Genomic DNA, 12051 nt, shown 5'->3' on the forward strand with positions numbered 1-12051 from the left:
TTTATTTTAATAGCTCCTTTGGTGTGTTACATGCTATGACTCAGACTGCCTATTACTACCACTATAACATTTCCAACTTCAACCCTGCATCAGCTTACCCATTGCTGAAACTCTTGTTCATTTCTTTGTTACCTCTGGACTTGACTATTCCAGTGCACTCCTGACCAGCCTCCTACATCTTGAACTCAACAAACTTGAGGTCATCAAAAATTCTGCTGCCCATGCCCTTATTCGTAGCACGTTGTGGCCAATCATTACTCCTGAGCTCACTGATCTAGTTTGGTTCCCTGTCATGAAATGCCTCAATTTTGAAATTCTTGTCTTTATTTTCAAATTCCTTCATGGCCTATCTCCTCCCAATCTCTGTTATTTCCTCCCATAGCCCTCCAATATCTGCACTCATCCAATTCTTCCCTCTTGTGGATTCCTGATTTAAATTCCTCCACCACTAATGTTCATGCAGTTACGATTAGGATCGGAGGAATTGATCTAGCCCGACTACCCTATAGGTCACATAGAAACATAGAAATTAGTAGCAGGAGTCGGCCATTCGGCCCTTTGCGCCTGCCCTGCCATTCATTTTGATCATGGCTGATCATCGATTTCAATATCCTGTTCTCCTCAGATCCCTTGATCTCTTTGGCCCCAAGAGATAAATCTAATTTCTTCTTGAAATCAGACAACATTTTGGCCTCAACTACTTTCTGTGGTAGTGAATTCCACGGATTCACCACCCTCTAATGAAGAAATTTCTCCTCACTTCAGTCCTAAAAGGTTTACCCCTGATCCTCAAACAATGACCCTCTAGTTCTGGACTCCCCCACCATTGGGAACATTCTTTTTGAATCTACATTGTCTAACCTTGTTAGAATTTTATAAGTTTTAATGAGATCCACTCTCACTCTTCTAAACTCCAGTGAATTTTATCCTAACCGACTTAGCCTCTCCTCATATGACAGACCTGCCATCCCAGGAATCAGCTTGGTAAATCTTTGCGATGCTCCCCCTATAGCAAGAACATCCTTCCTCAGATAAGGATACCAAAACTGTACGCAATACTCCAGGTATGGCATCACCAATGCCCGATACAATTGCAGCAAAATATTCCTATCCCTATACTCAAATCTTCTCGCTATGAAGACCAACATACAGAATCTCTCAGTGCAGAAGAGGCCCTTCAGCCCATCAAGTCTGCACCGACACATGAAAGGCCCTGACCTGCCCACCTAATCCACTTGCCAGCTCATGGCCCATAGCCTTGAATGTTATGGCGTGCCAAGTACTCATCCAGGTACTTTTCAAAGGATGTGAGGTATTCCACCTCCACCACCCTCCCAGACAGTGCATTCCACTCTATCACCACTCTCTGAGTAAAAAAGGTTTTCCTCAAATCCCCCCTAAATCTCCCACCCCTCACTTTCATCTTTTGTCCCTTCGTAACTGACCCTTCAACTAAGGGGAACAGGTGCTCCCTATCCACCTGTCCATGCCCCTCATAATCTTGAACACCTCAATCAGGTCACCCCTCAGTCTTCTCTGCTCCAGAGAAAACAACCCAAGCCAATCCAACCTCTCTTTATAACTTAAATGTTCCATCCTAGGCAACAGCCTGGTGAATCTCCTCTGAACCCCTCCAGTGCGTTCACGTCCTTCCTATAATGTGGCGACCAGAACTGCACACAGTACTCCAGCTGTGGCCTCACCAAAGTTCTATACAATTCCATCTTGAGCTCTCTACTTTTGTAATCTATACCCCAATTGATAAAGGCGAGTGTGCCATATGCCTTTTTCACCACCCTATTTACCTGTCTTTCCGCCTTCAGAGATCTATGGACAAACATGCCAAGGTCCCTTTGTTCTTTGGAACTTCCCAGTGTCAGACCTTTCATAGTATACTTCCTTGTCAAATTACTCCTCCCAAACTGTATCACCTCACACTTTTCAGGGTTAGATTCCATCTGCCACTTATCTGCCCATTTGATCATCTCGTCTATATCTTCCTGTAACCCAAGACATTCAACCTCACTGTCAACCTTCCATATTTTAAAAGAAAATATTGTTCTGCAAGATGTGGTTCTAACAATGCCCTCTGCTCCCTAAGCTCTAGAATTCCCTCCTGAAACCTCTGGAGGTTTCTTTCTTTTAAGATGCTCTCGATCTTTGATCAAGCCTTTGGTCATCTGATCTTATGTGACCCAGTGTCTCAATGTGCTTTGTAATGCTCCTGTGAAACACCATGAGATGTTCTATTCCATTAAAAGCGCTATATAACTACAAGTTATTGTTGTTTTACAGTATAATGCTATGGTGTGTATACCTAGAATTGCTCTCTCTTCTAGCGGATTATCACAGCAGTGGTCATACTGTGATCAATGGTTGGAAAATACACAATACTGCCAAAAACAAATGGTTTGTTTGCATGGCAAAAACATCAGAAGACAAACAGGAATGGTTAGAGACCTTTTTAAAGGAACGAGAACGAAGAAAGAGTAAGATGTAAATTTTTATATTCATTTGTGCAACTAGATTTGATTTATTATTGTTACATGTATTTGGATACAGTGAAAAGTAAAAGTATTTTAAAGTTTATCTATTAGTCACAAGTAGTCTTACATTAACACTGCAATGAAGTTACTGTGAAAATCCCCTACTTGCCACACTCCGGCGCCTGTTCTGGTACACTGAGGGAGAATTTGGCATGGCCAATTCACCAAACCTGCACATCTTTGGACTGTGGGAGGAAACCGGAGCACCCAGAGGAAACCCACGCAGACACGGGGAGAATGTGCAAACTCCACACAGACAGTGACCCAAGCTGGGAATTGAACCCGGGTCCCTGGCGCTGTGAGCTAGTAGTGCTAACCACTGTGCTACCGTGCCACCCTGTGTAATATTTCCCTGAGGTATTGCTTCTTGTGCGCTACACAAGTAAAACATACCATTCATAGAGTACATAGAGGAGAAAGAAAGAAGAGAGTGCAGAATGTCATGTTACAGTCACAACTCGGATGTAGAGAAAGATCAGCTTAATATAAGGTAGGTCCATTCAAAAGTCTCATGGCAGCAGGGAAGAAGCAGTTCTTGAGTCGATTGGTACATGACCTCAGACTTTTGTATCTTTCCTGATGGAAGAAGGTGGAAGATGTCCAGGGTGCGTCGCGTCCTTGATTATGTTGGCTGCTTTTCTGAGGCAGCGGTAAGTGTAGATGGAGTCGATGGCCAGGAGGCTGGTTTGCGTGATGGACTGACGACTCTTTGTAGTTTCTTGTGGTCTTATCTCAGCCAGGATTAATCAAGGGAAATTAAATTGTATTGTACTAGTATTTGCCTCCAGTTTCAAAATGTTAACATCATTTTATTCATGGTATAGTGGCAGAAAGGTCTGAAAGCTGGTTTGCAATAAAAGTTACTACATGTAGAAGGGCTTCCAATGCTCACAGCTATTTTTGCAAACTTGGATTCTTCTACAAAGACTTTGAACATTATAACTTAAATAATTTCACATTAGCTTTAGTGGGGAGGCATGGTGCCATGGTGGTTAGCATTGCTGCCTCACAGTGCCAGGGACCTGGGTTCAATTCCAGTCTTGGGTCACTGTCTGTTTGCACGTTCTCCCTGAGTCTGCATGGGTTTCCTCCGGGTGCTCTGATTTCCTCCCAGAGTCCAAAGATGTGTGGGTTAGGTTGATTGGCCATGCTAAATTTCCCCTAGTGTCGGGGATTAGTAGGGTAAATATGTGGGGTTACGGGAATAGGGCCTGGGTGGGATTGTGGTCGGTGCAGACTCGATGGGCCGAATAGCTTCCCTCTGCACTGTAGGGATTCTATGATATTACTGTGATTTTGCAAATGCATCCTATTATGTATATTTTTAAAAGTGTCTTAGAGTTATATAACTTGTGATTGAATCTTTCTGCTTACATCAACCAGGTGGCCATTGATGTATTTCTAAAATAATAATAATAGACAAGTATTTGTGAGAATAAAGATTGATTAAACTGTTCTTATAAACAGGTCATCATTACTGGTGGTCTGCCTAAGGCAGGTTAGAACTCCTTTTTCCCTTCTCCAAACTCGCCTGTCTGTGATCCTCCCCAGTTCTCCATAATTTTTCCCCATTCTTCATGCGATTCCGAGGGATATTTTTCTCCCTCTTAGTTTTTATTCCTTCCATTTGTCCTTGTAGCACTTTTCCAACAACCTATGTCACTTTTTTCCTTGTATAGCAACTTTACTTTCTCCATGCATCTCCAGTTCTACATTTCAAAGCTCTCTAAAAGGCTGGTCTCCTCTTTCTTCAGCACCCATGTTTCAGCACTACAATTTCATAGTTAATCTTCTGATTGGTTCTCTATTCAGCCATCCAATCAAAATCATCATCTTTACATTAAATGCAACCCTTTTCATTGTTATTGTTGTTCTCACTTCCTTGTCATACCTGCAATCTTCAGTTACTAAACTTCCCAGAAATTTCAGATTATATATTTCAACATAATCACTTCTCATTCTTCCAAACTCTAGTGGGTATAGGCCCAACCTGCTCAAAGTTTCCTGATTAGATAACCACTTTATTCCAGGAATCAGTCAAATGAACCTCCTTTGAATTACTTCTAATGCAAGCATATCTTTTCTTGAGTAAGCAGACCAAAACTGTACACATTACTCCACATGTGGTTTCACCAAGGCTCTGTAACAACTGTACTGACAGGGGAGAGACTGATAAGGCTGGAGAAATCTATTGGAAGGGATGATATAAGGGGTTGGAAGAGGTGGATAACAGAGCTGATAATGTAATGATAATGGATGATTTAAATCAATGGAGTGTGAGGGAATGTTTTGAGTCAGAGGGTGTTTGGAGTGTGGAACAAACTTCCTGAGAGGATAGTGGAGGTAGGTTCGATTGAGGTGTTCAGAAGGATTGTTATTTGAAATGAAAGAGTGTGTAATATAATGGAAATAAGGCAGGGGGTTAGGACTAGATTGAATGCCCTTTCAGAGAGATGGTGTAGACTCGATTGGCCGAATGGCTTCCTCGTGCACTGTAAAGATTCTATGAATATAATTAAAAGTAGAGTTGGACAAGTATAAACAGTCAATCATCAGATAATTCGAAGCATAGAGAATTTATATTCAAGCAACCATAAGAACATAAGAAATAGGAGCAGGAGTAGGCCATCTAGCCCCTCGAGCCTGCCCCGCCATTCAATAAGATCATGGCTGATCTGACGTGGATCAGTACCACTTACACGCCTGATCCCCATAACCCTTAATTCCCTTACCGATCAGGAATCCATCCATCCGCGCTTTAAACATATTCAGCGAGGTAGCCTCCACCACCTCAGTGGGCAGAGAATTCCAGAGATTCACCACCCTCTGGGAGAAGAAGTTCCTCCTCAACTCTGTCTTAAACCGACCCCCCTTTATTTTGAGGCTGTGTCCTCTAGTTTTAACTTCCTTACTAAGTGGAAAGAATCTCTCCGCCTCCACCCTATCCAGCCCCCGCATTATCTTATAAGTCTCCATAAGATCCCCCCTCATCCTTCTAAACTCCAACGAGTACAAACCCAATCTCCTCAGCCTCTCCTCATAATCCAAACCCCTCATCTCCGGTATCAACCTGGTGAACCTTCTCTGCACTCCCTCCAATGCCAATATATCCTTCCTCATATAAGGGGACCAATACTGCACACAGTATTCCAGCTGCGGCCTCACCAATGCCCTGTACAGGTGCATCAAGACATCCCTGCTTTTATATTCTATCCCCTTCGCAATATAGGCCAACATCCCATTTGCCTTCTTGATCACCTGTTGTACCTGCAGACTGGGCTTTTGCGTCTCATGCACAAGGACCCCCAGGTCCCTTTGCACGGTAGCATGTTTTAATTTGTTTCCATTGAGATAGTAATCCCATTTGTTATTATTTCCTCCAAAGTGTATAACCTCGCATTTCTCAACGTTATACTCCATTTGCCATATCCTCGCCCACTCACTCAGCCTGTCCAAATCTCTCTGCAGATCTTCTCCGTCCTCCACACGATTCACTTTTCCACTTATCTTTGTGTCGTCTGCAAACTTCGTTACCCTACACTCCGTCCCCTCCTCCAGATCATCTATATAAATGGTAAACAGTTGCGGCCCGAGTACCGATCCCTGCGGCACGCCACTAGTTACCTTCCTCCAACCGGAAAAACACCCATTTATTCCGACTCTTTGCTTCCTGTCGGATAGCCAGTCCCCAATCCACTTTAACACACTACCCCCAACTCCGTGTGCCCTAATCTTCTTCAGATGTAACTTTCCGTGGATAGTCGTGACCTATTAGGTTTAAAATATGACACTTTTTATTAATTAATTTGGAGGAAGATTGTGATGCATGCACACATCTACCTCTCAATGTTTCCTATATCTTTGTTGAGAGCAACACTATTTTCCTGTTTGCTGCTTAGGGCAATTAACCCACCAAACCAAGAAATGTTTAATTTTCTATTTTCACAAATCAACCTGGCAAAAAATGAACCTATCGCAGTTCCCCTTTGTCTTCTTAGCAAAACCCCGATGTGTCTTAGTTCCCCAGATCAAGGTCCTGATGTAGCCATTCTACTGATTCCTTCATTATCTGCTCCCATAGTCAGTATCTGTTGATTCTCCCTACCCCATTCAAACTATCCCTTTCAGACTGTTTGCTCGCTCTCACTTTCTCCACACTGCCCCTTGTGACCCAGGCACACCCACTATCCTGAATTATTTATTTTCTGTAGTGTCCATTTTAACGTGATTCACGCGAGTACACTCTGCAATGCACAGTGTGGGAGATTCATTTTGAAAATCCGGCTGAATAATCCAGCAGGATTCAGTCCAGTTTTACACGAATTCGGCACTTAGAATTTTTTTGCGAGACTCCCACCCATTGAGTCTTAAATGTGCAGAAAAGCGCCCCCGCACCCAGCATGTTTTCCCATGATAGATGCAGCGAATCATTGGCCACCAGCAGCATTTTTTTTCTCAACATGGCTTGGCCACCCCACCTCCTGGAAACCCCACTTGGAGGGCCAATTTCTTGGAACCTCCTTTTTCACATGGGGTATTTGAATTATTTCTTCAGTTATTCGTATCCACATTTCTTGTCTAATATTTTCACCATTTTATAGCTATTAATGGGATTTCATGGCCTGGATTTTCCCCTTCAGTTTGGGAAGCACAAATCAGGCCATTTCTTGAAGTTGCATTCCCAACTTCAGTAGGTCAGCCCATTCAGCTAGAACTTTGGTCTCTAAGAGTCGGATATAGGCTCGAGTCACCCACCCATCCTCGTACCCTGTCCATGCCAATTTCAGACCCCCTCATTCTGCTTGTGCCACTGCATTTCCCCTTGTTCTCCATGCTCTTGCCATATCTCCATGGCCCCTCCATACACCATGCCCCCTCACCCAGCATCTACTATGTATGAAGCCCATGAACCATAAAAGAACACTAGGAAGTCTTTGAAATGTTCAGAAAAAAACATCAATTCAAACTCTTCCAGAAAAAGTCTCCCTTAGAAGCTTGTAAAACTTTCAGTTAAACACATGAGCCAGAATTTTACCAGGCCCACAGAATGTAGTTCTCCGTTGGCCACGGGTGGGATTTTACAAGCCTCGCCTGAGCAAGGTCATAAAATCTCTTCTATAGCCATAAAAATTCCCTTTGAAAGAGCACTCTCATCCCAAGTGCACATTAATTTGCCAAAATAAACAAACTGCCTTTCATAGTGCTATTCAAACATTTGCTCCTCTTTCCCTTACAGCTGTGTCAACAAACCCTGCTGGGCTAGATCTGTTAGTGGGACTTCAAGCTCAGCCATTTATACATGATAGGTTTGCATTATAAAGCTGAATAAGCAGACCCGAGAAAGCTCAATGCAGTGGAGCCTATTGAAGCTACCTGTAATGACTCAGGAAGCCCGACTGTTTATTTACAGCATACAAAGCCACTATCATGGTGTATACACACGAGTCCCTGCCTGGGACTGCAGTTCAAAAGGTCCTGCCTGGGCCTGTCCTTATAAAAGGCTCAGGTAATGAGTTCCAGCTGGGCAGGTCACTCACTACTTGTTACCAGGGGAACTCAGACTCAATGAGCCCCACAGGGAGATCAATCAGTGATTCCCCATTGGCCTTGTGGGGGTTATCACACTGCTTGACCCAGCCATCAGCTCCATTTTTTGCAAAGACTCGATTGAGTTCAATCAGAGAATTCTGGCAACTGTTCAGCTTCTTTCAATGTCAAAAAAAACTTTGGATTTTAAATCACTGTAAAATTCAAACCACAGTGTCCAGTTGACCTATTTACAGATGAATGTAGAAGAGACTTTATCCATTGGAGAAAGTACTTTAAGTCATGGGAACAAATATACCATGTTGGTCAATTTAATGGTTAATTACTTTTTATGGATAGGATCCTATGATCAATAACGATATTAAAATATGCCTAAATCATCATAATGCAATGGTGTATGTTATTTGAAGTTGTCAAGACCTTTTAAACTAAGAAAATTCCAAATTCCAAAATTCATGAATTGACTTACCTGGTCTGGTTCTCACAGGCCTTGGAAACCCAGCCACCTTGACAAAAATACTGATGTCAAGGAAAATTGCATTTGTGGCAGACATTTAAACGTCAACCCCGATGTCACTTTATGTGAGCATTAGGTCATGATCCATAATATTACCTGCTTTGGAGCAAAATTGTGTCTGTTGAGAATCGGCAGGTAAATTTAAAAATGTGGCCCAACAGGCCTCCACTTTGGACCTTCTGGTGCACATTGTTTCTGCGTCAGGAGGGGAAAATTCAGTCCCTTGAGTTTATTGACGGATTTTAAGCAGTGATGTAGTGGTGTGTGGACTAGTAATCCAGTGACCCAGTATAATGCTCTGGGGACCGGGGTTTGAATTTCACCACAGCAGATAGTGAAATTTGAATTCAATAAAAATTTGGAATCAAAAGTCTAATGAAACCATTGTCGATTGTTATAAAAACCCAGCTGGTTCACTAATGTCCTTGAGGGAAGGAAATCTGGCATCCTTCCCTAGTTTGGCCTACATGTGACTCAAAATCCACAGCAATGTGGTTGACTCTTAACTGCCTTAAGGATGGTCAATAAATGCTGGCCAAGCGATCGATGCCCATATCCCATGGACGAATAAAAGAAAATTCCATTGGTCGGGCTGATTTTTGTTTTGATGTTTTCTGAGTCTTCAACAATACTTCAAGTGAATGTTGTTTTAATTTGTTGGCTTCCATAATGGAGGCAAGTTTTAACAATGGCTCTGGAAATTCTCTTGTGCACCCCCAAATTCTTTCACCTGACTTCCAGTGTAATTCAGTAAAGATGTTTGTGGATCAAGAAAGAGAGAAACTCTCAAAAATATTTTCTACGGAACAGTGGAAAAATAATTTAATTTAACAGAATTCCATGGTAAGTTGTGTGTGACAAATTATAAAATAATTTGGGAAAAAAAGATGTTAATTTTTTTTAAAATTAGGTTTGAAACTAGGCATGGAGCAAGATACCTGGTTGATGATTTCTGAAAAAGGGGAAAAGCTCTACCATATGATGTGTAAAGAGGAAAATGTTATCAAGGACAGAAAACGGAAACTCAGCACTTTTCCAAAATGCTTCTTGGGCAGGTTAGCTTTGAGCGTTCAAAATTAATGCAACACTTCCTTTATCTTATTTTTTTCTGCCTTTTTCCCTCTCCCTCCCCTTCTGAAAATGTTGAATCTTTCCTAAGATAAAGTTCTTATGGTTCCTGTACCCATTGGAATCTTCGTGGAGGTACCTTTTATTGATATCTGAGCATTGACAGTGAACATTCACACACTATTTGACAGTGTCTTATCATGGCTAAGGTCAAACCACTCTTCACTTATGCTCTTGCAAGTGCTTTAAAGCAGGGATGAGTCAATAGGAACAGGAAACATGCACGATTTTTTATAAGTTGTAGGCAGTAGAGCTAATTTAGCTGTAGGGTCACTACCCCAGCTAAGATTAGACAAATGACCGAAGACTTTGGATTGACTTTTTGTGATCTCTGCAGGTTAACTATTTACTGGAAAGACTTGCTGGAGCTAATAATATGGTTCCCTTATGAAGGTCATGATGTAGAGATGCCGGCGTTGGACTGGGGTAAACACAGTAAGAAGTCTAACAACACCAGGTTAAAGTCCAACAGGTTTATTTGGTAGCAAAAGCCACTAGCTTTCAGAACAGCTGTTCCGAAAGCTAGTGGCTTTTGCTACCAAATAAACCTGTTGGACTTTAACCTGGTGTTGTTAGACTTCTTACTCCCTTATGAAGGTTCAGGGACACCTTTGCTTTATGCTCAAGTTGCACCTGCATTCAAATGTACTGATCATGCTCGTAATATTCACATGATTTTTTTTTATACTTTTCCAATTCAATCAAATCAAATCCAATTCAGAGTCTCAACAAGTTGAGACATTTCAGATCCAGGCTGACAAGACAGGGCGAGCGACCAAAATCACCCTGTCCTGGGCCTGATCTACATGAGCCAAGCTGATTGGAGAAGGGGGAGGTTCCTCCTCCAAGACTTGAGCTCATTTGCATCTTAGCCAAAAGGCCGAGATGCCGCTTTAAAAAATTGCTTCAGATGAAACATATGAAGCTTCAGTGTAACCTAATGACCGCGACCAAGTGCGGCCGACCATGGGCTGCCGACCATACTACACTTGTGATATGCTGGAAGTATCATGAGAGTTTAGAGCAGAGTATTGGGTGCTGTTCAAGTATGGGATCTCTGATCTAGTTGGATGCGTCACTGTGTTGACAGGGTGGATGTGGAGAAAATGTTTCCTCTTGTCAGAGAATCTAGGACTACAGGTCGCTTTATAAAATAATGTGTCACTCAAAGAACAAAGAAAATTACAGCACAGGAACAGGCCCTTCGGCCCTCCAAGCCTGCACCGACCATGCTGCCCGACTTCACTAAAACCCCCTACCCTTCCGGGGACCATATCCCTCTGTTCTCATCCTATTCATGTACTTGTCAAGAGACCCCTTAAAAGTCACTACCGTATCCGCTTCCACTACCTCCCCCGGCAACAAGTTCCAGGCACCCACTACTCTCTGTATAAAAATCTGCCTCGCACATCTCCTTTAAACCTTGCCCCTCATACCTTAAGCCTATGCCCCCTAGTAATTGACTCTTCCACCCTGGGAAAAAGCTTCTGACTATCCACTCTGTCCATGCCTCTCATAATCTTGTAGACTTCTATCAGGTCTCCCCTCAACCTCCGTCGCTCCAGTGAGTCATGTAAGACTTAGATGAGGAGAATTTTTTCTCTGACATTTTTGAGTCCCTGGAATACTTTCCCTCAAAAAGCAGTGTAAGACGTCTACAGGACTCACCTGATGAAGAAGCAGCGTTCCGAAAGCTCATGATTCCAAATAAACCTGTTGGACTTTAACCTGGTGTTGTGAGACTTCTTACTGTGCCCAGCCCAGTCCAACACTGGCATCTCCACATCATACCTAACAAAGTGATTGAAGCGACTGATATGTAGGATATGTGGATTTCTCTTCATCTGCCAACTCAATCCAGTTGGGGGTCCCAAACTATTTTCTTGCGCCAGGCTTCAGGAGGCAATGTTTGTTCCTAATGAGTCCACTGCAGCACTAGAAATGGAGGAGGACCACTGTAAAGTGGAACAAGAACCCAGAAGATCTTAAGACTATAAGAAACAGGAACAGGAGTGGGCCATTTGGCCTGCTCCACCATTCAATAGGATAATGGCTATTCCAACGTTCCTCACGTCCATTTTCCTGCCCTTTACCCATAACCCTTGATTTCCTGACTGATCAAAAATCTATCTTTCTCAGCCTTAAATATACACAATTACTCTGCCCCCACAGCTCTCTGTGACAAGGAGTTCCAAAGACTCTCAACTCTCAGAAGAAATTCCTTATCTCAGACTTAAATTGGAGCCCCCTTTATTCTGAGACTATGCACTCTGCTCCTGGATTTTCCCATGAGGGAAAGCATCCTCTCAGCAT

General features: G+C 42.7%; 1 protein-coding gene across 1 annotated transcript in view; it reads left to right on the plus strand.

Annotated features, from left to right (window-relative positions):
* Window positions 1–12051, plus strand: part of prex2 (phosphatidylinositol-3,4,5-trisphosphate-dependent Rac exchange factor 2) — a 416168-nt gene that overhangs the window by 144340 nt on the left and 259777 nt on the right. Inside the window, exons 9-10 of the mRNA XM_078217095.1 lie at window positions 2340–2489; window positions 9521–9665. Of these exons, the coding sequence (XP_078073221.1) occupies window positions 2340–2489; window positions 9521–9665 (295 nt within the window). The remainder of the gene's footprint in view (window positions 1–2339; window positions 2490–9520; window positions 9666–12051) is intronic.

Source organism: Mustelus asterias, chromosome 7 (assembly GCF_964213995.1).
Source record: "Mustelus asterias chromosome 7, sMusAst1.hap1.1, whole genome shotgun sequence".
In the NCBI taxonomy this organism is placed as follows: Eukaryota; Metazoa; Chordata; class Chondrichthyes; order Carcharhiniformes; family Triakidae; genus Mustelus; species Mustelus asterias.